Source organism: Mytilus trossulus, chromosome 4, assembly GCF_036588685.1.
Source record: "Mytilus trossulus isolate FHL-02 chromosome 4, PNRI_Mtr1.1.1.hap1, whole genome shotgun sequence".
NCBI classification, from domain to species: Eukaryota; Metazoa; Mollusca; class Bivalvia; order Mytilida; family Mytilidae; genus Mytilus; species Mytilus trossulus.
The window spans coordinates 63,737,106-63,764,355 of record NC_086376.1 but is presented as its reverse complement, the minus strand read 5'-3'; the positions used below and the strand labels follow the sequence as shown (position 1 = coordinate 63,764,355).

General features: G+C 33.1%; 1 protein-coding gene across 1 annotated transcript in view; it reads left to right on the top strand.

Moving 5' to 3' along the window:
• The window catches only part of LOC134715746 (putative ferric-chelate reductase 1), a 35,875-nt gene extending 14,911 nt beyond the window's left edge, over positions 1–20,964 (top strand). The window contains exons 2-14 of the mRNA XM_063578145.1: positions 2,234–2,377; positions 4,144–4,292; positions 6,617–6,708; positions 8,772–8,865; positions 13,164–13,367; positions 14,124–14,219; positions 14,525–14,696; positions 15,954–16,070; positions 17,323–17,438; positions 18,508–18,594; positions 19,244–19,400; positions 20,013–20,150; positions 20,633–20,964. Coding sequence (XP_063434215.1) covers positions 2,234–2,377; positions 4,144–4,292; positions 6,617–6,708; positions 8,772–8,865; positions 13,164–13,367; positions 14,124–14,219; positions 14,525–14,696; positions 15,954–16,070; positions 17,323–17,438; positions 18,508–18,594; positions 19,244–19,400; positions 20,013–20,150; positions 20,633–20,754 — 1,688 coding nt within the window. The 3' untranslated portion in view covers positions 20,755–20,964. The remainder of the gene's footprint in view (positions 1–2,233; positions 2,378–4,143; positions 4,293–6,616; positions 6,709–8,771; positions 8,866–13,163; positions 13,368–14,123; positions 14,220–14,524; positions 14,697–15,953; positions 16,071–17,322; positions 17,439–18,507; positions 18,595–19,243; positions 19,401–20,012; positions 20,151–20,632) is intronic.
• The last annotated feature ends 6,286 nt before the right edge of the window (positions 20,965–27,250 follow it).

Sequence of the window (27,250 nt, the reverse complement as noted above, 5' to 3'; positions counted from 1 at the left end):
ATAATTTGGAGCTTTTCCGATGATATAAACATTTTAAAAGTCATCTGGGGCCGAATCAATTTTTGGGTTGATTTTTGTACCAGTATGGTGTCCTCTATACTTAACTATGCGTCTGAAATTTGGGGATTTTATCGATCCAATGAAATTGAACTCGTTCATAATCTAGCTTGATAAAAATGTACCAATCGCCTTTTTGTGTGGTGAACTTCGTCATCTACCTATGTTCATTTTAAGTAAACATAGAATTATAAAGTTTTGGTTGCATATAATATATGATAAACCTAATATGGTTAATGATATTTACAACCTCCTAAGCATTGACGCCTCAAATGGGAAGAGAAACTGTGTTTCACATGTTCGTGATTTATTATTTAGTCTAGGTATGAATTGTGTATGGAATGATCAAGATAACACTAGTTTTGCATTTGAATATATAATACTAGTCAACAAAAGAAACGAAACAATACATTTTTCAAATTAAAGATAAAGTTTTCCGTTCATTGGACCAATATATAAGGTAGTAATACTAAATCATTACGAAAATATAAATCCGTTGAAAAAAAATTTTTTTTTTTTGCTTTTGTAACGTTTTTTCGCGATTTTTTATTTTTTTTACAAAATTTACATAAAACGACAATTTTAAGAACAGAAGTTCCAACTTATGATGCCAACCTCTTATTTATAGGTAAAGACAGTGTTTGCCATCAATTTGTTTTAACAATCATACAGTTTCTTCGTTTAAATGTTAAGAAAAGTTCTATCCCACGAGAAATCGTTAAAATGTATACATAATTTATCAACTGATTTACCAAAGACAGTATGTGTAAAGTGATATTCAAAAAGCGGTAGCAATCTTAAAACTAATCCGAAAGATTCCAAATTTACTGTGTGTTGTTTTCATATCTTAAGCATTGATTTGAGACGAAATTAAAAAAAAAAACATTTGCATTTTTTGAGATTTCAAAAAGCACTTTTTTCCCAAAAATTTGAAAAATCAATATATATTCTAACCCACTAGTTACATCATCAACATAACTTGATTATCATATTGAATATTTTTAAACAAATTTGAAATTTAATTTAGTGCTTAGAAAATTATGTGTCGATTTTTTTTCAACTTTCCGCAAAACTAATTTGCACCCTTTGATCATTTACACGGAATTTAGATACTTTCCGACAAGTTTTGATTTTCATAATCACATGTGCATACATTGTAAATGAAAGCGCTTTAAAATAGTGTATCTCATTTTGTTTAACATTAAATACCGTTTTTGATCAATTTTATTTCAAAGTCGTGTATCGTTTCTTTTGTTGACTAGTATATATAATGTCGTATAAATGATCAATACTACCAGAACTCATGTTTGCTACTTTGAACGGTTGTGAAAAATTGTGTTAATATTGAAAATTGAAAAATGAGTTTTGTTTAGAAGATTACTTAAAATATGATTTTAATAGTAATATACTGACTAGACTGCGTAGTGGAACATTAAAACTAAATATTGAAGTTGGTCGTTTGACAATATTGTAAGAGAAAATCGTATATGTATATGCTGTCATATGAATTGCATTGAAAACGAGTACCATTTTGTTCTTGTATGTCCTGCCTTTAGATCATTGAGACTACAGTTTTTACCAAAATATAATAGTTCATGGCCTACTAATAGAAAGCTGGTGTTTCTCTTACAGGCTATCTCAAAGAGTCTAACTAAACAATTGTGTAAATTTCTTAATGCGGCATGGAAGTTAATATAAAAAATAATCATTGCATAACAGTTGTGGTTCTGTGCTTATTATGACCATATTGTGTTGTTCTCTGTTTGTTTACTGTCATTATTGTAATTGTATATTATGTTATTTTGCTGTATGATTATGTTTGCTTCTGCAACAACATATATTCATTCATTCATTCATTCATTCATTCATTCATTCATTCAATATCTAATGTGCGTATTCTTTTTTTTTAATTATATAAAATTTTCAAGCTTTTCAATGTGAGTTTCAAAGTGTTATCACCAATTTCTATGTTAAGTATTGCAATCTTTTGGAAACCTAAAGCTGTCAATTTTGAATCAGATAAGGTTCTACAATGTATTGATTTTCATTACACAGCTTTAAGTGTTCTGACCCCAACATTGACCATTGACTACCTCTATACTGTTGCGGGTTTTGTCATTATATTGTAATCACTGTCATTTTTTTTTTCTTTTAAAACAATTATTTGGTTTGACAGTTTCAGGGTTTGCAGCAGGACCACCATTTTCAACATGTCTGACCCTCTTCCCAAAACATAACGGACTAGAAGCACAAACAACAGAACCACCATATACAATACATATACAGGAAACTGAATACATTCCTGGACAAGATATTCACAGTAAGTATACCGGACTAGAAGCACAAACAACAGAACCGCCATATACAATACATATACAGGAAACTGAATACATTCCTGGACAAGATATTCACAGTAAGTATACCGGTTTACACTTGTTTTTCCTGGAAAAATAGACACAACCAAACTTACCATGCAGGAAGATGTCCATGTAGGTAGCAATCGTGGTGTAATTTGGAATATAAACCAATAAAACATTCGCATTTGGGCAAGTGGGATATGATTGTTACAGCATTTAAGAAAGATTGTGAATTTAGCATTGGTATTGAAATATGCGTTCAAAGTAAATATTCGTACATCATGTACATAGTTGACGAATTGTTTAATTACCATTGTCAATTATCACATAATGTTTTGCATGAATTATCAAGGTAAACTGTCAAATGTTAAAATAACAAATATAGTAGTTATAACAGGATCTTCAATCACCAAAAAAATAGAAAACATGCTTTAGTGTCATTTTGAAGTATATAAGACCTTACCACTTATTCATGTAATTCATCAATTTAAAACTATTACATTGCACCGATGTTTTGTGAGGATTCCATCATTCTGATTGACAGAAAACAATAATGAGGTGGTTTGAAGTTTATTTATTATATCAAATTGGTTGTCGTTTTTTTCTCCTTGGTAGTACTTAAATATGAAATAGTCGCTTGCATGTTTTTCGCTGACAAAACGCAACCATGATTCTTGCCTGCATATAGTACATGACAAAGTTTCAACAGTGCGTAGGAATATTAAAACCAAACCAAGCAAAGAGTTTTATTTATTCGTAATGTTCTTGTTTAAGCACTTATATTCAATTTAAAGATGTTAATCTTTCATTTGTTATAGTTTTAATGAAAAAAATATTTTTTAAATCGTGATTAACGCATGCTGCAAAACTGCAACAGGCCTATGTGAACGCTTCTCCATCCTGAATGAAACTGCAGAGAGAAGCATTAAACTATTACAGGTGTTTACAAGATAATGCAACATTTCTGAATAAAACGAAACATGTGAAACCTCAAAGATAAACTCTTACAGTATTGTTTAATGTTATAATATGATTGAAATTACAGGTCGTCTTTAGTTTTGAACAAGATAACACGAGACTAAAAAAATTCTTCACATCATCTGGACACGCTAAGGGAAAATATTGTTATCAGCAACTAGATTTATTTTTTATAAATAGATATCTTGTTAGTGTGGGTGTTTTCTTCCAGACCAATCGTATATATATATACATTGTATATATTGATATCTTTTAAACACAAAAATAGGTACATAGCAGTAGGAAGGATTGTGCAAAAATATGGCAAAGGAATTTACTTTCCTGAAAAAATGAAGATGAAGGGTTCAAGTACATAGGTTATGAAAACAGTGAATTTAGTCAATACGTCTAAAGAGTTTAAAACAGCCAAATGCTTGAGCGAAATTGTCTGTCATTTTGGTAATGGTTGATGTTGAAGGACATCACATGTGACTTTGTCAATCTCTTCTCTGTATATTGGCTTTGGCAGGATATAGCTATGATTTCCTGTTCAAAGAATGTTATAGCTGCATGAATTTGAAAAAAAACCCGCCAACATATTTGGAATTTTGGGTCTTCTTTGCTCTCCAACTTAGTACTTTATTGACCTTTTATACTTTTTTGATTCGAGCTTCACTAATGAGTTTTTGTAACCTTGGTAGCTATGACGAGTTTATTATATTTCCATTAAAAGTTTGCATTCCAATACTTGTACTTTTAACTTTTTATTTAGTATCCGTTCGAGGGAAGCATGAAAGAAAGTTTATGGGTTTGCAAATAGCCGTTCATCGTGACAAAGGAGACACGGAGGAACTTATGGGAGAATTTACCAGTTTTCCATCAGACAAACTGAAAGCAATTAACTGCATAGATGGCAAAAAGGTATTTGAAAATTTATAATAAAATCTATTAATACAGAATAATGATCAAATTTCTTAAAAAAAGTTTGATTACTGCAAATAATCGTTATTTGATCCCCCCCCCCCCCCGAAATTGCATTAAACTTCCTTCACTTGCTCTTACTTGGTCGAGTAATATACAACCAGTACCTAATAGTCCGATATAATAGTATTCTGGTTACTTTCATATGGAACGGCGATGACTGATTTCTCACTCACGGAAAGGTTGTATTGAGGAATACTTTGATATACGGTTTGGGTTTTGCTCATTGTTGAAGGCTGTATAGTAAATACATACAAGTTATAGTTAATAAAGTCTACACTGTATGGTCTCTGTATAGACATATCATTGTCAATCAAAGTGAACTTTCCTATTTTTACTTTTACTCCAGCTTAGTTTTTTTATATGCATATTTAATATAGCTACACATATACCAAGACTTTCAACGTTCACTCCCATAGGCGGATCCTTGGGCATCAATATCTCTCCTTCGATGGGGAACATTTGGTTATTATTATTAAATTGATGTTTTGGGAGGCGACTTTTCTGATATGGAACTTGCGCCCTTGGTTAATTCAACTTGATTACATATATATATATATATATATATATAACTCGTCTAAACATCAACCCAACAATGTTAGATCTGTAAATTTGCTTTCGCAAATTTTTGGTTCTTCCCTCGCCGGGATTCGAACCCATGCTTCTGTGATATCGTGACACCAAATCGCCTGCACTGCAGCCGTCCCGCTAGACCACACGACCACCTGGGCTCTCATTAAAAGAGCTTTCGGTGGCCATATGTTACCTTTCCACGTCAGTTTTAATCTAGCGGCGTACTACAGTACATGATATATAAGGCATGAAGATGTTATTGTTACAGATCAGCTAAATTATCTATAGTAAAGGATCCTACAAATTAATGTAAGATACAGTCACAGAAAATAATTATATTCATAAGTACGTCTGAGTCAGTGACAACCCTACAACAGATGTATCCATCGGATCGCCATCAATGATGGTGATACATGGCTGTGTACATAATGTATATACAACTCGTCTAAACATCAACCCAACAATGTTAGATATATATATATATATAGTGGCCACCGAAAGCTCTTTTTTGAGAGCCCAGGTGGTCGTGTGGTCTAGCGGGACGGCTGCAGTGCAGGCGATTTGGTGTCACGATATCACAGTAGCATGGGTTCGAATCCCGGCGAGGGAAGAACCAAAAATTTGCGAAAGCAAATTTACAGATCTAACATTGTTGGGTTGATGTTTAGACGAGTTGTATATACATTATGTACACAGCCATGTATCACCATCATTGATGGCGATCCGATGGATACATCTGTTGTAGGGTTGTCACTGACTCAGACGTACTTATGAATATAACTATTTTCTGTGACTGTATCTTACATTAATTTGTAGGATCCTTTACTATAGATAATTCAGCTGATCTGTAACAATAACTTCTTCATGCCTTATATATCATGTACTGTAGTACGCCGCTAGATTAAAACTGACGAGGAAAGGTAACATATGGCCACCGAAAGCTCTTTTTTGAGAGCCCAGGTGGTCGTGTGGTCTAGCGGGACGGCTGCAGTGCAGGCGATTTGGTGTCACGATATCACAGTAGCATGGGTTCGAATCCCGGCGAGGGAAGAACCAAAAATTTGCGAAAGCAAATTTACAGATCTAACATTGTTGGGTTGATGTTTAGACGAGTTGTATATACATTATGTACACAGCCATGTATCACCATCATTGATGGCGATCCGATGGATACATCTGTTGAAGGGTTGTCACTGACTCAGACGTACTTATGAATATAATTATTTTCTGTGACTGTATCTTACATTAATTTGTAGGATCCTTTACTATAGATAATTTAGCTGATCTGTAACAATAACATCTTCATGCCTTATATATCATGTACTGTAGTACGCCGCTAGATTAAAACTGACGAGGAAAGGTAACATATGGCCACCGAAAGCTCTTTTTTGAGAGCCCAGGTGGTCGTGTGGTCTAGCGGGATGGCTGCAGTGCAGGCGATTTGGTGTCACGATATCACAGTAGCATGGGTTCGAATCCCGGCGAGGGAAGAACCAAAAATTTGAGAAAGCAAATTTACAGATCTAACATTGTTGGGTTGATGTTTAGACGAGTTGTATATATATATATATATATATAAAGAATTACTGAAGCATGCCGGGAGCGGGCCGCCCACCCCCTTAGGTCAGTCAGTGGACCCCCTGTTCACACACAGACACCATTTTTGATACTGAATTTCTTCTAATTTTCAGAACATGATTGGTCATAAGAACAAAGAGATTGTTAAAGAAGCCAATATTACATGGAAAGCGCCATCTGTAAATCAGGGAAATCTAACGATTCAGTAAGTGAAGAGTGTATGAAAAGTTGCTTCCGAAAATTGTATAACACGCGAAAGAGTTTGAAAAACTTAACACATAGAATAAGCATTAAAACCTACACGTTCAGAGTTTGATAAAACATACTAATAAAAAATACACGCTAAGAATAAAAAAAAAACCAATACAATACAAAAACACCGAGAAACAAATTTTAAAGTTAAATTTTGTGTCGCATGTAATTGCCAGTATAAAAATTTCAGTCGGTATGTAATTTGCATCCTGTTTTAAATTAAACTAATTTGTGAAGCCAAATCGTATGTACGGGCATTTTTCATTTAAAGTTGAGTAGAACGTTACAGGTATAATGCAGAAAATGTGCGACTTGTGTTTTATATCTTATATATGCACATTAAGTACTCAAAATTAAACGGATTTTAGCCATAAAACCGTTCAACAATATCGTCAATGATACGATACAATTGTCACAGATTTTATATAAATAATTTTTTATTTAATGGGGAAAAATTAATAATTTATCCAGTATAAAGAGTCTCCTTCTGAACTTCAAAGCATCAAATATATCAGTTTTTACATGCAACTCATTATCAATATTTTTTGTACTACTCTCACGTTATTCATTTTTGTTTAAATCTTATATATGCACTTTAAGGTAACACAATACAAAGATTTTATAACTCCAACTCCCAAGTTTTAAAATGCTGTAACTTCCTTAAAAATGCTTGAAAATTTATAAAAGTGGTAGTTTTGGATAACTAACAGATTACTCTTTCAAATTAATGCAATGTTAGTTTTATGCAACAATTATATAACTAATTATAATGTTAACTGTGTCTAAAAGATTTTTCACCAAATTTCCACTTTTAAATGAAATTAGCTTCTGCATAGGTATCCCTAGAGGGTTGATTTTATTATATGTTGTTCCTATGGCAATTATCTACAAAAGTCTGTCTCTGATTTCGGATAGAATGTATAGAACAAATTTTACACCTAATTAAACATTATCTTGTTTTATGTGGTTAGGATGTTTACACTAATTATAGATTTATGAGAGAAAGGAATACCATAGAGACAATCTGAGACACCCTTTTGAAGCCCATGATGTTTCGATTAAGATTTCGTTAAATTTTTCTGTATAGTTAAAGAGATGATAGAGCTAAATTCATTCAAATGAACTTACCCAGATTTTGCCACTAATTACATAATAATTGATTACACAATGATTGAATAATAAAAATATTGCATTCATTTAAAAGATAAATCTTTTATCTATCTATATATACCTCTTTTATTATTTTCTATGCATTCATAAGAAAGTTACAGTATTTCACAGGTTAGTGATTCGAAGTAAAAAAATATCTGTGCTACCTTAAGTACTCTAAATTAAACGGATTTTAGCCATAAAACCGTTTTAAAAATATCTTCAATGATACGATACAATTTTCACAGATGTTTAATGGGGAAAAATGAATAATTTATCCAGTAGTCTCCTTGATTGTCATTGATATGGTTATAGTTATAAATTTACTGTTTACAAAATTTAGAATTTTTTGAAATACTAAGGCTTTTCTACCTCAGGCATATATTACCTTAGCTGTATTTGGCAACACTTTTAGGAATTTTGGTCCTCAAAGCTCTTCAACTTCGTACTTTTTTTGGCCTTTTTCACTTTTTGGGATTCGAGCGTCATTGATTAGTCTTTTGTAGACGAAACGTGCGTCTGGCGTATATACAAATTTTAGTCCTGGTATCTATGATGAGTTTATCTGAACTTCAAAGCATCAAATATATCAGTTTTTACATGCAACTCATTATCAATATTTGTTGTACTACTTCCACGTTATTCATTTTTGGTGGCCCATGCATGTGTAGATATATTTCATAGAACTCCTGACTCATGGTACCCGCATGGTACAGGCTTAAACACGGCTTTCGAATGTATGTGGTTGCGAATAAAATAATTAATATATAAGACAAGTCTAATGCTTATTCTTATTCTTATTTCACGTCAAATCAGAAAACGTATACATATAGTACCATTCTATACATTCTTTTCATATTATTTAAGTTTTTCCATTGTGGAGAATTTTGACAACTTCTGGCAAAATATCCTGAAACCATTGCCATCACAAGTTGATATTCCTGTTGTTCCTGTAAAGCAGGTAAGCATTTTTAAAAGTATTACTGGAAGAGAAAACCTTTATATATTCATGCTAAAATAACACGTCGTTGAAATTTTCTTATCTATATTTTTCAGGACAACAAACAAAGGAGAACTCAATGACATTGTAGATTTGGTTTGCATTCCTGTTGTAAACGAATTTGCAAAATATCAGTTTCTACAAAACTATATTAATTTATATTATATATATATACAACTCGTCTAAACATCAACCCAACAATGTTAGATCTGTAACTTTGCTTTCGCAATTTTTTTGTTCTTCCCTCGCCGGGATTCGAACCCATGCTACTGAGATATCGTGACACCAAATCGCCTACACTGTAGCCGTCTCGCTTGAGCACACGACCACCTGGGCTTCAAATTGAAGCTTTCGGTGGCCGGGTATATCATGTACTGTAGTACGACGCTAGATTAAAACTATGGACGTCAAGTTGGTTACTTATTCCTTATTTGTTGCTTATTCCTTATTCGTTACCTATTCGTTACTTCTTCCCTATTTCTTATGTGTTACCTATTCGTTACTTATTCCTTATTCCTTATTCGTTATTTATTCGATTTGTAACATTTTTCTCGCTTTTTAATTCTTTATATACTCAGTCTATGGAAGGTGCGATACGATAAAAACTTTTCTTATATCAATGAGCGATATGGTCTAATATCAATTGTAAACATGCAGACATTTCATGCGGAAAATGTTGTTTTTGGCAACGAAAAATTAATAAAATACTAACTTTTAAAATTATTGTTCAAATATAAACAACAATTGAGTCTAAATATACATTCAGAAATTAGGTAGAAGCTAAAGTTTATGTCCGTGTAAAATTTAAAGTGCTGTGTTTTTCTTATATACATAAAAAAGCAATGCGATACTTTTAAAATATCAATAAGACAATATCGCTCATTGATATAAGAAAAGTTTTTATCGTATCGCACCTTCCATAGACTGATACTTATCTCTGCTAATAGTTCTTAATATGTTTTGGTAGAATTATGCTTTTAACACATAAGTATCCGTGTTTATGATTAACCGAACCTGTTACTTTATATTCGATACTTATTTGTTCCTTATTCGATTCAAAAACGTTTTACCTTTTAAGTAGTAGAGAATTGATAAGAAGTAGTGGATTCGTAAACGATAATCATCGAGCGACTTTAGTCGCAAGTTGATTATCGTTTTCGAATCCACTACTTTTTATCGATTCTCTAGCTTAACCCATTACTAGTAAATCTGTTTCATGATCTGACAATGAATCAACTAAATGTTATGTAAATAATTTCGTATTTTGTCTTTTTTATTGTCTAATAGGTGGAACTGACTAGATCCACACGGTTCACATTGATATTTAACTCAATATATGTTCAATTTAACTCAAATGTGTAGTTATCTTCCCTTTTTATTTACCAGATTTTGTATTTGTAAATGATTATTTCATTTAATGTTGAATCATTAAAAATAATTTCTATTGATTAGATTTTAGTATTTATAATTCATTAAAAAAGACATTTAACTTACATAATTTTTTATGGATTTTTTTAAAATAATTCTTGGAAAGTTAATTAATTACCAACATTTAGAAACCTTTGATATTTACATATATATAGTATTTAGCAATAAAATACTCAAACAGACCGTGCGGCAGGTAAGAAGCCAGTCAAAGTCGTTTTACACTTTCATATATATATAAAAATGGCCCGTGTGAGTCAAATTACAAAACACATTCACAGTTACTATAAATAATTTAAAAACTAAATGAAGTGTAAAAGTCACAATAACACCACTTCACTAGACACCAGTTGTCTATAAAATAGATACTATGATTGGTCATAATTGAAATAATATATATATATTTTGTTTAAACTGGTTCCCTTTCGTGTTGTTGTGAATTTTTTAACGTTATATAGTTATCAAAGGTACCAGGATTATAATATAGGGTTATTGCATGAATATTGGGGAATATTGTCCCGAGTAGAATTTTATATTGCACGAGCTTACGAGTACAATATATGTTCTACGAGGGACAATATTTCCCAATATTCATGCAATAACCCTTTTTATTGTATAGCAAAATAATATTTGAAAGTAAAAATTGGTTTAAACTAAGATTTAAACGTTGATGACGTCATAAATTTCGAACATTTATTGCACTAGTGCAATATTATAATTTGTTTCACGCTAACTTTTGGTTACGTTTTGTGGGAAATATTATAATGCTATACAATAATAACGGTTATTGCGTTTGTCATCCATCGTCAAACAGTTAATGAACTAGTATTATTTTTGGTACGCATCCAAAAACCCAAGCAGAATTGCTTTTGCTTCAAATGTACAATATATAATTATGTCAATTTTGCAATTTGTCATGTCAGCTGTTACAGTATATAGCCGTGATTGTTTAGTCGTTGGCACCGAAAGAAAAAAACTGTGATATTAATTACACTTTATTCACATCAGAGTCGGTTAAATGTAGTAATGGACCATTTATAATCAAACAAAGATTAACTAAGTGATCATAGTATGATATCATTATAATCATAAAACCAAAAGATGACGAAAAGGAAAAGGCCTTGTACCTTAAAAGTTATAAGTGTAATGTGTACATGGATGTTTATTTTATCAAGGAATTGTAATAGTAAGTAATATCTACAATTCCTTGATTTTATAGTGTTTATATATTTCATTAGATAACAAAAAGACAGAAATACAGTTTATTGACATGCATTGACAGATATTGACTCTATAAGAGTGATATTTAGATAACAATAACAGCACTCGTGGTCTAGTGGTATCATGCATAGAATACAGACTTAACTGTCGAAAATACGCGCGAGTTCGAACCTATATCAGTCACACGTTTTTAAGAGGATAAAATATATCGTCAGTTAAAAGTTATAATATAAGTTATCTTAAGTTAACATGATGGTCAGTGGATTCCTGAAAAATAATCCACCGTTAAAACAATAGACTGACGTAAAAGAAATGGGTTAACTGCTTTATATTCGTATGTCTGGAGTTAATTCTTGGTTCGAAGAGGTAAAATAACCCTATTAGCGTTTGTACACCGTTTCGGAGCTAGATTAATACCTTGTTTTTAATTCGTTCCTTATTCGCTTATAATACGTGTGTTATCCTTTGTAACTTTAAAAAAAAGATTTTCAATTTTTGTCGTGTCTCTAGTGGGAACTATGGGTTCTTAGAGGTAAACTAACCTTATTAGCGCGTGTGTACCCTTTTTCAGCACTCGTCTGTTCTCCTGTTACTTATCCGTTCCTTATTCGTTTATAATACGCGTGTTATACGTTGCAACTTAAAAACAAAGATTTTCAAAGTTTTTTTCTTCTCTCTGGTTGTAGTGCTTTGTTCTAAGAGCTGAAATAACACTATTAGCTTGCATGTACCCGCTTCAGCGCTCGATTGATACCCTGTTACTTATTCGTTACTTATTCGTTTATTAGACGTTTGTTATACGTTGCACCCTTTAAAAACAGATTTTCAGTTTTGTCATTGTCTCTAGTGGTAATTATGGGTTCTTAGAGGTGAAATAACCCTTTTAGCGCGTATGTATCTGTTTCAGCGCTCGACTGATACCCTGCTACTTATTCGTTACTTATTCGCTTATTCGTGTGTTAAACGTTGCACTTTTTATAAAGAAATGTTCGTGTCTAAGGTGGTAACTATGTGTTCTAAGAGATGAAAAAACCCTATTATCGCGTATGTACCCGTTCTAGCGCTCGGTTAGTACCCTGTTACTTATTCGTCCATTATTCGGTTATAATACGTTTGTTATACGTTGCACCTTTTAGAAAAGAATTTTCAATTGTGTTCATGTGGTAACAATGACGTGGAAAGGTAACACCCGGCCACCAAAAGCTTCATTTTGAAGCCCATGTGGTCGTGTGATCTAGCAGGACGGCTACAGTGCAAGCGATTTGGTGTCACGATATCTCAGTAGCATGGTCGAATCCCGGCGAGGGAAGAACAAAAAATTTGCAAAAGCAAATTTACAGATCTAATATTGTCGGGTTGATGTTAAGACGAGTTGTATATACACATTGTACACAGGCCATGTGTCACCGCTGGTGATCCGATGGATTAATCTGTTGTATAGTTGTCACTGGCTCAGGCGTACTATTGTATATGTATACATATACATGCTCAATTCTCTAAAGGAAAATCACCATTCTGAATATCTTGTGAACAGTTCAAAAATTATTTATTTTTAATATTTCAAAGCCTTTTATGCTTGTCCTCCAATCTGTTTTATCCCATTTTCATTTCAGATTAGTAAACTCGAGAACATTAATGTGGACTTCGAAGAATGTGGTAAAAGTTTAGGTTGTATTCTGTATCCTTCCTACTGCACGGGAGATAACTGTTACGCAGGCGCGACATTTGAAGATGAAGGCAACCGTACAAGGTTCAAAACCTTTGTAGGAATTAATGAAGGCTATATATCATTAGGATTTTCGGACGATCGACTAATGGTAAAACATAATATTTTTGATTTTATGTTATTGTAAAAGGAAATATCTAATGAATGTTAAAAAGATGAAACGATGAGATGAAACCGAATTTGAACATCTAGATGTCAACCTTTAGCAGGCTCAAAACATTGCATTTGCATTGATTGATAATTTATATCTTGCCTGAAAAAAAATTAAAAAAATGTGCATGCATATCCGATTCAAGACTAAAGTACACATAATTCAAATCTAAATAAGTAATAGGATTTTTTTTGGAAACAACATAAACATCTAGTCTCCATAAAAGAGGGACGAAAGATACCAAAGGGAGAGTCAAACTCATAAATCTAAAATAAACTGACAACGCCATGGCTAAAAAGTGAAAAAGACAAACAGACAAACAATAGTACACATGACACAACATAGAAAACTAAAGAATAAACAACACGAACCCCACCCAAAACTAGGGGTGATCTCAGGTGTTCCGGAAAGGTAAGCATAATAATCCCAATTGAGATTCATTGATGTTTGCTTAACTTCTAGTGGCAAATATTTCAAGCTTGTTCAGGACGATGTCGTGATAAAGAGAACGATGGTCATATTGTTACATCCAAGATAAAACTTCAGGGAAATATGAACAAAAATGAGGAACAATCGTCTATGTTACAAAAAAATAATAATGAACAGTTTCATCAATAATAAAATTTGAGAAAACTAAGAAGATACAAAACTGACACGTGATGTCTTTTTATTCTATTGTATTTGTTGACCTTTTAGGGAGATGACCATACGATATCCTGCACATATAAGGATGACCACTACACTGTACAACATGGCTACAATCCATTATATTTCAACTATAGGCAGTATAAGGTATGGAACTTATTTATAATATTATTGATATTAATAGAGACAAACAAAATAGAAAAAGGGAGTAAATGATATGAATTCTTGTGGAATTTCCCTTCTTGTCAAAACAAAACATACTAACATATTGTTAGAAAATTTTACATAATTTGTATGTTAAATATTTTTTCATGATCATACATTTTCGATATGAGCATCGATTTTTGTCATGATCTCGACGACATAATAATGTGAATATATCATTTAAAAGTACGATTCTTTATTACCCCTTCAAATTCGTCGTTTAGAACATGTATACATAAATATTTCAGAAAGATGAAATTGACGATATGACAGTGTCCGTTCAGGATGGGAAACTTTATTGTGAATTTACACGACCGAAATATATGAGTGTGGTGAATATGATGAACCCAGCTGAACGACTAGGGTTTGATCTCAACAACGACTACTATGTCATGATAGCTTGGGGATATGTGCATAGAGGTATAGTATCTATTAGCTCAAAAAAATTGTCTCATTGGGAATATTTACATAGAGGTACAGTATATATTAGCACAAAAAGTTGTCGCACTGACGTTATAGTTTTGCTTTGATAGTACATTGAATCGATAACGTTGATATTGGAATGTCGGTAGACATTGTCTCCGCTGATGCACGTCTAAATAATCATCTAAAAAAAAAAGAAAAATATAAAAAACTGAACTCCGTAGAATATTCAAAACGGAAAGTCCCGAATCAAATGATTAAACACATCAAAGATCATCAAACGAATGGACAACAACGTACGTTGATATTACTGTGAATGCTGTCAATATTTTGGACAAACTAGGAACAATCTCGACAATGAAATTCGTATATCGCTGTAGCAAAGGTTGACTATCAGTACCCATGGGTATCCACTGTTATCATCTTGTGCTTTAGATTTCGTTTGATCAAAACGATCAAGTTTACTAGTTTACTCATTTTCAATTCATCAATAACTTAAGTTGATTGCAACTTCGACGGGAACTATTGATGGTACTTAGATCGGGATTACTTTTGATGAATCGTCCCGACGATATCCACGCGGCCATTGTTTATTAAGAGAGCTTCACTGAATCTGAACAGATGTGTCTTGTAACGAAGCACATGTATGTAGTGCCAAACTATAACTTAAGCCTTTTTTAGTGGATTTTCACAGGGATACATACATCGAAATTATCACCATCGCAGTAGCGTGACATGGAATGGCGCTTGAATGGTAGTGATTTTCAAGCAGAATTATAGATAATTCGGAAGTAAACACCAAAATAGGACTTAGAGGCAAATAAGCTATAAACAATCTTTGACATCCCTACGATTGGGAGTTTGTTTCATTTGAACCTTTGATAGAGCCATTGAGTATTTATTTAATTTTTGTTTCGATGTTTTTAGTCCTGTGAAACTATATTTGTGTTATATCCGTTAAGAGTTTGCTGTCGGGGTCAAACTTTGTGACATCTTTGTAGCATTTATTTATAGACTGTTTAAACTGTAAGCAATTTACAGAGTTTGTCATAAAAACTTTGTGAAAGCTCTGTTGAATTTATTTATAGACTGTTAAAACTGTAAGCGATTTACAGAGCTTGTCATACAGTGTTGGACTTATTTTGTTTGCCTCTTGGTGTCAACCTTCATTAGCCTTTGATGTTGTACTACTTTGGGTGATGTTTATCATATTTATTCTTATGTGTCATTGGGATCTATATGTTCTGTTTGAAGGATCAGCAGCTGTTACTCATCATGTTGAATTACCCGTGACAACAGCATCTAAAGTCAACTTTAAATCCACCATTATTTACAGAGGATCTGCATTACCAGGTTTAACCCAAACTCATGGTATATATGTTAATATATCTTCATAACTTGCATGCATTTGAGAGTTCTTTGCTTAGTCTAACATACATGTTAAACACATATATAATTGGATAAATTTGAATTAGAATTAGTGTTTTGTTGTTTTTACAAATATTTAGGGCTTCAATTTTTTTTACTTAATAAACCTGTAGACAATATATGTATCAAATTTATAACTAAAGTAACATAATACATCAATCATACAGTCATGTGCAGATGTTCAATTAGATCATACAGAAGGATTTTTAAAAAAAGACCCATATTTGTTAGCCAAGAGTCACGATTCAGGTCCCTCTAATCGTGGACTGGAATGTAACCTTTGGTTATATAGCAAAGATGTATCCAACCAAATATTATATACAGACAAAACGACACTTTCCACGGTGAGGTTTATAAACAAACTCCTTTAAAAAGAATCGAGAAAGGGCTATATTCTTTCAAATGTACCATGAACTATTTACTATAATACTTCGTATATACCAAACAAAAGGTTTCAAAAAGTAATGTAGTAATAAACACCGGCAAGAATGTGTCCGAATTTCCCATCCGCACTATCATTTTCTGTGTTCAGTGGACCGTGAAAACGGGGGGGGGGGGGGGGGGGGTTGGGGGGGGGAATCACTAATTTGGCATTCAAATTAGAAAGATCATATCATAGGGAACATGTGTACTAAATTTCAAGTTGATTAGACTTCCACTCCATCAAAAATTACATCGACCAAAAACTTTAACCTGAAGCAGAACAGACGAACGGACGCACAGACGGACGAACGAACGGTACAACGAACAGCCGAACGAACGGTCGCAGACCAGAAAACATAATGTCCATAAATGGGGCATAAAAACAAATGTCTCCTCGCAATTTGATCAACATCTGCTTACTTTTGTAAGAGTTAAAAGTAAATTCGCGTAGAACAAAATGTTTTGATCTATCTCCAGTCATTTAGTTATATAAATTCTTAGGCGTTTGTGGAATGGACTGCCTTTTTTCTTTTTCTTCAGTGTTAACATACTTTAGATTTTATATAGAAGTAGTATAACTACTAATTAGTGATTGTAAGATCGTACGAATAAAAGAAAGGAAACATTAAATCAGGGGAACTACGTTGAAATATCAAAGAAAATTATTCAAATATATATAAAAAAAAAACGGCAAGAAAAAACAAAGGGGTACTAGTACATGCTCCAGGCGCCTGCTGATGATAAATAAAGATTATTGTGTATTCTCTTTAAGCGTTACTGATGATAGTAGCTTGGATATTATTTACTGGATTGGCCACTATTATAGCCAGATATTTCAAATCTAGCTTTGGCGAAAAGATGGCATTTGGAGCAAAAATATGGTTCCAGGTAAGAAATTAAAAACAGCTCACCGGAGAAGGATAGAGAGAGTTTGTGTGTATTCTTGCGTTTGATAGACATGTTTGGGATAGGAAATATTTTACATATTTAAGGAGAAAACATGTTTTAAATAATGAATATAACATAGCATTTTCTTTAAGTTTTATGGCCCCGCAACAAAGTTGTCGGTGCCGTATAGTTTTACCCTTGTCCGTCCTTCCGAAATTCCGTAATTCCATAATTCCGCCATTCCGCCATTCCGTCATTCCGTCATTCCGTTATTCCGCAACAAACCTTTATACGGAGTTTTTTTCTAAACGCCTTCAGATATTGGGCTGATTTTTTGGTGTGTGAGTTAACAATGATGAGTTACAGGTCAATTTTAAGTTTCGTTCCGCTTCACTAATTTTTGTCGATATTACGGGCTTTGGACTTTGAGAAATTGTTGAAAATCACAGTTATACAGACTTTTTTTTATAAACGGCGACAGATATTTGGCTGATTTTTGGTATGTGAGTTAAACATGATGAGTTACAGATCAAGTTTAAGTTTCGTTCCTCTCCGATAATTTTTGCTGAACTTACGGGCTTTGGACTTTGATAAATTATTGAAAATCACAGTTATACGGACTTTTTTTTTATAAACGCCTTCAGATATTGGGCTGATTTTTGTTATGTGAGTTAACCATGATGAGTTACAGATCAAGTTTAAGTTTCGTTCTGCTCCGCTAATTTATGCTGAAATTACGGGCTTTGGACACAGTTATACGGATTTTTTTCTATACGTCTTCAGATTTTGAGTTGGTTTTTTTTTATATGTGAGACTACCATCATGTTTGTGTCTACATGTGCTTACATTGAAATTGCAGATTTTTCAACTTTTTGGGACGGGGCCATTCGTGTGGCTTTGACATATCTAGTTTTATTTTGCTTCTTCATTTTCCCCCACATTTTACAGATTTTATAGTCTTAAATAAGATTAATTGTAACTATTCAGCTAGCAATGTCAATACTCTAACCTATTCTAAATGACTTATTTCATTACTATATCGTAATCATTTACTTTATATTTTGTCTAGACGCACAGAGCAGCAGCCGTTATAGCGGCAATTATTACAGCTATTTCGTTTATTATTATTTTCGTCAAAGTTGACGGCTTTACAGAGGTAAATATGATGTTTTAATTATAATTGATTAAATTCCAATCTGAGTTATTATCAACATTTTGCGACTGGGAATGAATGTGACGAAATTTGTTCTTCATCTTGAAACTTCGACATGAATGTTGTCTTATTTAACCAACAAGAAAGATGATTATTTGCAATTTTTAAAATAACATCCACCTTTGAGTTACTAACGTCAGAATGATGTTCACATTTAATTACCAAAATATGATAAGTTCACTTTTAGTAAGATTGAAAAATTAAAAATTTAGTATGAATTTAACAAAAAATGTAATGCAACATAGTTCTGCAAAATTCATTTCAAAACTTAATTTTGCTGATCCGATCTGAAATCCATGAAAACTACTCATAAAACGGTTGGATTGTTAATTTTCTCATGAAACAAAGAATAACTTTAAACCAAGGATAGTCACCGAGTTTTATATTTATATCTGACTTTATAATTTAAAGATACACGGAATATTCGATAGGGTATTTATAAATACTTTTTGTTTCAATGATTTCTGAAACATTTAAAGTGATTGTTTTAAAGGTATTACTAATACGTGCTGTTGTGTGCAATACATATACATAGATCTATATGTTGTTTGTTTATAAATGAAAAAAAATAAAAGTTATTTTTATCATTTAGGTCGCAGAAGCTCATGCCTATGTTGGTATTGTTTTGATGGCGGTTACTACTCTCCAAGTTTTTGGTGGGCTTTTAAGACCAGGGCCAGATTCAAAGATACGACCGCTATTTAACTGGGGTCATTGGTTAATGGGGAAAACTGCTCACATTTTAGCAGGTTTGTAAGCAGTTCAACGGATGTTTTGAATCAATAAGACTATTTTTACTAACATGTGGCCAACCAACTAAAAAAAAGGGTCATGTATACTCATATAGAAAGACATGCTCACCTGTAAACAATTAAAAAAAAAAGACAGAACAGAACATAGCATAAACAGCATCAACTCACTAATTTGGAAGGTGCTCGAAAAGATTGAATATATATCTTTTGTAATAAATGATAATATATAAACGAATTTTGAACTTTTAATAGGCCAAGCATTCTGAAATTGAGATATATAATGACAGAGCACTAGTTTTTTTAGACTAAATATTACTCTATTACAGTTGGGTTTTTTGGGGGGAAGGGGTTTACTTGGTTTAACATCAAAACAAAGGATGATTACTTTATTCTAGTGATTTTTACAAAACACAACATTAAACATAGAAAATTGACGACTGCACAAAACGAACCGCACTTAAACACGATTTAAGCTTTGTACTCTTTTGAAATTTCTTCTCTTCTATGTCAATCTTATATGCTTTGTTTTTTCGCTACCACGAACTACAAAAATTGATAGCGTAATTATATCTTATTTCTCTATATAACGAGTCTTTGATACCTTTGTAGCTGTATCAATATTTCTGGCTTTTACCATAAAGTTGATACCAAAGACACAGAGTACTTTTGGAGTAGTCATCGCAAGTATATGGGTGGTTTGTCAGGTTCTATGGGAGCTGTTTTATGAGTTAAGAAGACGAAGAAGAGGTAATTCACAATAATTCTGGACAATTTTTTTTTAAGATTTTTTTTTTCATGGATTTTGAAGAAAATTGTACTTGTTGAAATTGTTTTGTAATGCTGATGAATAACATTTAGTTAATATTTAGCTATCGTTGAAATCTTTTTTCGCAAAATTCCTAAATTTATAAAATTGTAAAAAAAAATTATCTGGCTTTTTTATGATGCAAGGAAGGTATTGAGTTGATAAACAATTTTAAGATCGTGTTTGTGATCGGTTCCGGTAGTTCAAAAGGAAGGCTTCAAACATTGCCATATCTAGTTTTAAACATTTCATAGTTATCCAATATAAAAACATAATCAAAACATAATCCAATCCTGAAAATAAACAGACCTTCCATTGGCTTAAATAGAATTGTGAAACATACTTTTTTTCAAACAAAATACAAATCATGAATAAAAACAAATGCATTTCCACTTTTTAACTGATTTGATTTTATTTTTTTTAGAATCACAAGAGAAGAAAGAGAATTCAATTTTACAGAAAGCTGATATGATTTTACTAGTTGTCTATGTTATCAATATGTTAATTGTGTTAGCTGTCTCCATTATGGCTATTTATTTCTTTTAGAAATGATTTTACAATTTTGACATAATTTGTATTCATATGGTATAGTTTATGGAAATCGACAAACTTATACTTGTATGAGTCAAATATAACTGATTCTACATAATACCATTTCGTTCTCAAGAAGTTTGAAGAGATCTGAAATACTCTTTTTTATACAATTTTTTTTTATTATTATGGTAAATATATATATACATATCGTGAGCAATAAAATTTTATATCAACATAGTAAATGATAGTTGTCTTTCACAAGAAGTACATAGAATGGTTATTAAGTATATTTCACGATTGGAATTTTTGGTTAAAGTGTAGATTCATTGTTAGATTACTGTTCAGTGGATTGTACTCAGTGGCAAATATGACAGTGGCGGATTAAGGGACGGGGGGCCGGGTTGGCTGTGTAAAAGGGGGTGCTGCAGCCATGCTCCAGTGAGTTCCTAAATAATCAACTAAAATTTTCCCACAAAAAGCGGGAGGGGGTAGAGGCCATTGGAAAACCCTCTAAATCCGCCTCTGAATTATTATTGCTTTTTCCAGGCTTTGTGACAAGTAAGTGATTTCAATTGATTGATTCAGTTTATAGCAGCGAAAAGGGATTTTAAGGTACATGTGACGATGTGTACAATGTAAATAAATGAAACTATTATAATATATGTAGGATCATTATCAACATACATTGAGCTTTATCTGCATTACTTCAGCCCCTACAACCGGAGACAGACGTCAATTGCAGGGGGATAATGATATTTCAACTTGACATTCACGATATTTTTAAAATCATAAAAAGTCAATTTAGGCAATAAATAACTATTGAATAGTACTACAGCGAAAGCTTAAAGAAGTTCTGGGGTAAGCATCAATTTCTTAATGCCGAAAAGTCGTCCGAAACATTGGAATCAACCTAAATTCGATAAAATACGCACTGGGGACACTCACTTTCCGACATATTGTCCTGGTAGTTCTGTATGGCTAGGAATTATAGAAGTTGCCCTAACGAATAGATATTGGATACTACTACAACGGGAGGGGGAAAAAATTGGGGTTAGGCTAAGAAAAAACACCATCCGTAAAAATGGAAAAAAGTGAAATTTGATAAAATACGTATTGGTGTCACCATCTTCACAAGCCTATGGCTATGGATTATAGACGCTGCTAAACGAATATCTATTGGATAGTTCTTCAGCGGGAGTAAGTTCTTAGGTAAGCATTCCTAAAGGTCAAAATGTCGTCAAAAACACGGAAATCAACCCAAATTCGATAAAATACGCATTGGTGACGCACACTTTCCGACCCATTGTCTTGGTAGTTCTTGATAGCTAGAGATTTTAGACGCTGACCTAACAAATAGCTATTGGATAGTACGAAACGTTAAAATTTTGTGTGGTAAGCATTCTTAAAGTGCGAAAATGTCGTCCGTAACATGGACAAAAAGTCAAATTGATAAAATACGCTTTGGGATCACCAACTTTCCAACACATTGCCATGGCAGTTCTCTACGGCTAGATATTCCATAATCTGCTCAAATAAATAGCTACTAGGTAGTTGTACAGTTGTGGGTTAAACATTCTACGAAAAGCATTCTGTAAGGCCGAAAATGTCGTCCATACATGTAAATTAAGCCTGTTTCGAAAAAATACGCATAGGGGTCACCCACTTTCCAACCCATTGCCTCGGCAGTTCTTAGTGACTATGGGATTATAAAAACTGTCAATACGAATACCTATTAGATAGTATCCCAACTTGAGGGTAAATATTTTATGTGGTAAGCATTCTTAAAGCCCGAAAACTAAGTTCGTAACCAAGCGGGAGGAAAAAGAATTTCTGAAGAAAGCATTCTTCAAGCCGAAAATTGTCGTCCGAAACATGGAAATCAACCAAATTTCGATAAAGTACGCATTGGTGGTCAACCCATTGCCTTGTAAGTTCTTGCTAGCTAGGGATTTTAGAAGATGTCCTAACGTAGAGCTAGGTGTTATAGATGCTGTCCTAACAAATATCTATTGGATAGTATTACAACGGCAGGGTAAAGAATGTCTGCGGTAAGCATTCTTCAAGGTCGAAAATGTCGTCCGAAACATGAAAATCAACCAAAATTCGATAAAATACGCATTGGGGGGTCAACCCACTTTCCAACCCATTGCCTTGTAAATTCTTGCTAGCTAGGGATTGTAGAAGCTGTCCTAACGAATAGCTAGGTATTATAGATGCTGTCCTAACAAATATCTATTGGATAGTATTACAACGGCAGGGTAAAGAATGTCTGCGGTAAGCATTCTTCAAGGTCGAAAAGGTCCTCTGAAACATGAAAATCAACCAAAATTCGATAAAATACGCATTGTGGTCTGCAATTGCCTCTGCAGTGGGTTATGGGTAGGGACTTTAAAAACTGTTCTAACGAATAATTATTGAATAATACCACAACGTGAGGGTAAAAACTTTCTGGGATAATATAAAAAAGAAGATGTGGTATGATTGCCAATGAGAGAACTATCCACAAAAGACCTAAATGACACAAACATTAACAACTATAGGTCACCGTACGGCCTTCAACAATGAGCAAAGCCCATACCGCATTGTCGGCTATAAAAGGCCCCGATAAGACAATGTAAAACAATTCAAATGAGAAAACTAACGGCCTTATTTAAGTAAAAAAAAATGAACGAAAAACAAATATGTAACACATAAACAAACGACAACCACTGTATTACAGGCTCCTGACTTGGGACATGCACATAAATAGGCATGGCGGGGTTAAACATGTTAGCGGGATCCAAACCCTCCCCCTAACCTGGGACAGTGGTACAACAGTACAACATAAGTAGCAATTTTACCTGACCATATCGGGAAATAGGTATTTAGTCGGATCTTAACACGTACTTGTGATTTGGTTAAAACCGGTTTTGTTATAAATATACGAAGAAATGTCGAAATGTTCAGGACTTAATTTAATTTCGGTAGGAAGGTGCAAGCCTACGATTTTTATTGCGTCTTACACTTTGAGAAGCGAATAATCTTTAACTAATTTATTCAAATATTGTGTAAAATCGTTAATTTTGAGCTTTGAAGGTCAAGTGGCTCGAGCTTTTTTCTGAGGAAGTTTTAAATTTTTTTTTACAGTGGGTTAGCTTTCATTTGTCTTCACTATCTATAGATTAACAACTTTTTGTTATATTTATAATTTAGAATCATCATTGAATTTGAAGGTGGCGGACGATTGCGCAGTTAAAATATTCTATTGATATGCCATTCGTATGCAAGAGTGACATTTCGTTGTATTATGTGTCAATTCGAAAAAGTTATGCGAGTATTCTCTCCACTTAACAGGTTCATTATTTTATAATTAAGTTTACGTTTCTGATATGATTTTGAATAATTACAAAGTGTATAAATTCAATATATTTCAGTTTTTGTTATTGGTGTATCAAAAACATTTATGTACGAATATAATTTCATAAATTTGAAACGTTTAAAACGATTACATACCAATATAAAGAACCGTTCATCATTTTTGAAAAATACTATGAATGTAAATCGAATTAAATATCTTTGCTTGATGATTGATAGGGAAATGAACCAGCGTTATCTAATGGTAATGACAGAGAGAGAGACCGGCAAGCAATTTTTAATTGTAGCTGAATGAACGATAAAACTATGTTGCACTATAAACGAATGTTACTCTATACAAATATAAGGACTTAGTTAGCTAAATCTACAAATTTTATTAGATATTATGATGTTTTATTGCAATAGATTAATATGCTAACATAAGAACGAACTATAAAAATCAGTTGAAAAAGGCTGAACTCATCAGATGGACAAAACATACAAGTGGACGTGGCCGGGTACAATTATACATCCCGACGCAAAAAGACAATGAACAGATCTGAGAGTACTCGCAGTTATTTGACAACTAGTTCAAAGCCACTAACAACTAATAAAAAAAACCATGCATCTAAGACTAAACAATTAATCCGTACACATCCAAAGGCCGAAAATATCGTCCGTAACGTGGACAAAAAGTCAAACTTGATAAAATACGCATTGGGTCATCACTTTCCAACCAATTGATGTGGCAGTTCTGTATGGCAAGGGATTATAAAATCTGCTCTGACAAATAGCTATTGAATAGTTCTACAGCGGGAGGGTAAAGCATTTCTTAGATAAGCATTCTTAAAGACCTTTCCTACCCTTTGTCTTGCTAGTTCTTTATGGCTAGGGTTTTAGACGCTGCCATAACAAACAGCTATTGGATATTTCTACAGCGGGAGGGTAAAGAATTTCTGTGGTAAGCATTCTGTTCTTGAATGCCGAAAATGTCGTCCGAAACATGGAAACAACTCAACTTCGATAAAATAAGCATTGGTGACACTCCCTTTCAACACAATCGTCTTGGTAGTTCTTGATGACTAGCATATTAGCATTATAGATGCTGCCCTTACGAATTGCTTTTGGAAAGTTATACACCGTGGTTTAAAGAGTTTCTGGTGTAATCATTCTTAAAGGCCGAAATGTTCGTCCGTAACAGGGAGAAAAAGTCAAATAAAAATATACGCATTCGGATGACCCACTTTCTAACCCGTTGCCTCGGCAGTTTTATATGGCTAGGGATTATATAGACTCTGATCTAATAAATAGCTATTGGATAATACTTCAGCAGTAAGGTTAATTATATATGGGGTAAGCTTTCGTAAATACCGAAAATGTCGGCCGACACATGGAAACTCTACCCTCATTCGATAAAATACGCATTGGTGACACTCACTTTCCTACCTACTGCATGTCTTGGTATAGTTCTTGATGGGAAGGGATTATAGACGCTGCTTTAACAAATTGCTATTGTTTGAACCACAATGTGAGTGTAACGAATTTCCGGAGTAAGTATTCTTAAAGGCAGAACATCTCGTCTACATGTATACGTAACACAGACAAAAAAAAATCTAATTTCTGGGGTAAGCATTCTCAAAGGCAGAAATTAAAATATCGTCCAAAACATTTAAGTAAACCCAAATCAATAATATACGCATCGGGGTCACCATCCTTCCAACCCATTGCCTCGGCAGTTCTGTATGGCTAGGAATTACATTACTGCCCTTATGAATAGCTATTGGAAAGTACTACAACGGGAGGGTAAAATATTTCTGTGGTAGGCATTTTTAAAGACTGAAAAGGTCGTCCATAAAACGGTAAAATAAACAAGTTTTATCAGATACGCATGGCGTCATCCATTTTCCAACCCGTCGCTTCGGCAGTTCTGTCACATGATGGCTAGGGATTATATAGACTCTGCTCAAGTAAATACCGAAGCATTGAAATCAACCCAAATTCGATAAAATATGCATTGATGACACTCATTTCCCGATCCATGGTCTTGTTACTTAGTTTTTGATGGCTAGGTAGTGATTATAGATGCTGTCCTAACGAATACCGGTATAGTTGTTTGATAGAACTATAACATGAGGGTAAAGATTTTTTTGGTTTAGCATTCTTAAAAGCTGGCCAGTTGAAAGTTCGTCCGTAACATGAAAAAAAAACCTCGTTGAATTTCATAAAATGAGAAATGGGGTCACCCACTTTCCAACCCATGCCTCGGTCTGTAACAATGCTAACCCCTGAACAACTTTACCATCCTGTTGTAGTACTAGCTAACAGCTTTTCGTTAGGGCAGCGTCTATAATCCCTATTCATTAAGAACTAGCAAGACATATTTTTATGGATATTTTAACAGTGTTGCCCCTCTTAACGAAGTTTGTGAATAACAAAGAAAAGAGCGTGGATGTCAGTAAATATTTTGATAGACAATCAGCAGAGAGACTAACTTTTTACTAGTATCTTATTTTAAGATTTCTAAACCTTGAATTCTGAAGATCTCTAAAAGTTTTGTAAACTTAGAGGTCGTGTTCAAAGATCATGTAAAACTGCAAAATCTGACTTCAACAGCAGTGAAATTGAAGAAAATCAGATACATGTATTATATTCAACCTAAAACATGTAACATAGGAAGAGTATATAAACTCGGAAGTATGTAGTTTGAATATAAGTAATTAAACAGTTACATCACAGAAAGAGTGTGATATGTTGAATTTGAGAAATTTGTCAAGTTTTTTAATTTTATTTTTTGAATTATAATTTTTAGTAAACATGTAAATCATTTATTGTCTTTAACCTATGTCTAATGATATATCTGTGTCATAATGTCTTGTACCGGTATGTCTTGTATCTATCAAATTCATGCCTTTTATCTTGATGATAGATATATATCCGATGATATGTGGCAGGAGTTAAAAAGAAGCATTACTGTTTTTCTTTTTTTTAAATTGACGAATTTAATTTGTTTATAAGATTAATCCAAATTGTAATATGATTTCTAATATAATTATGATAAGTGCAGACTGGAAGTAATTTATTTAGTGTTCTTTAATTGATGTCTTTTTTTTAAGTAACATTTGGTAATTTACTAGATTTAAATTGTTACTTCCCTTTATATGTCCTTGTTCCCAGT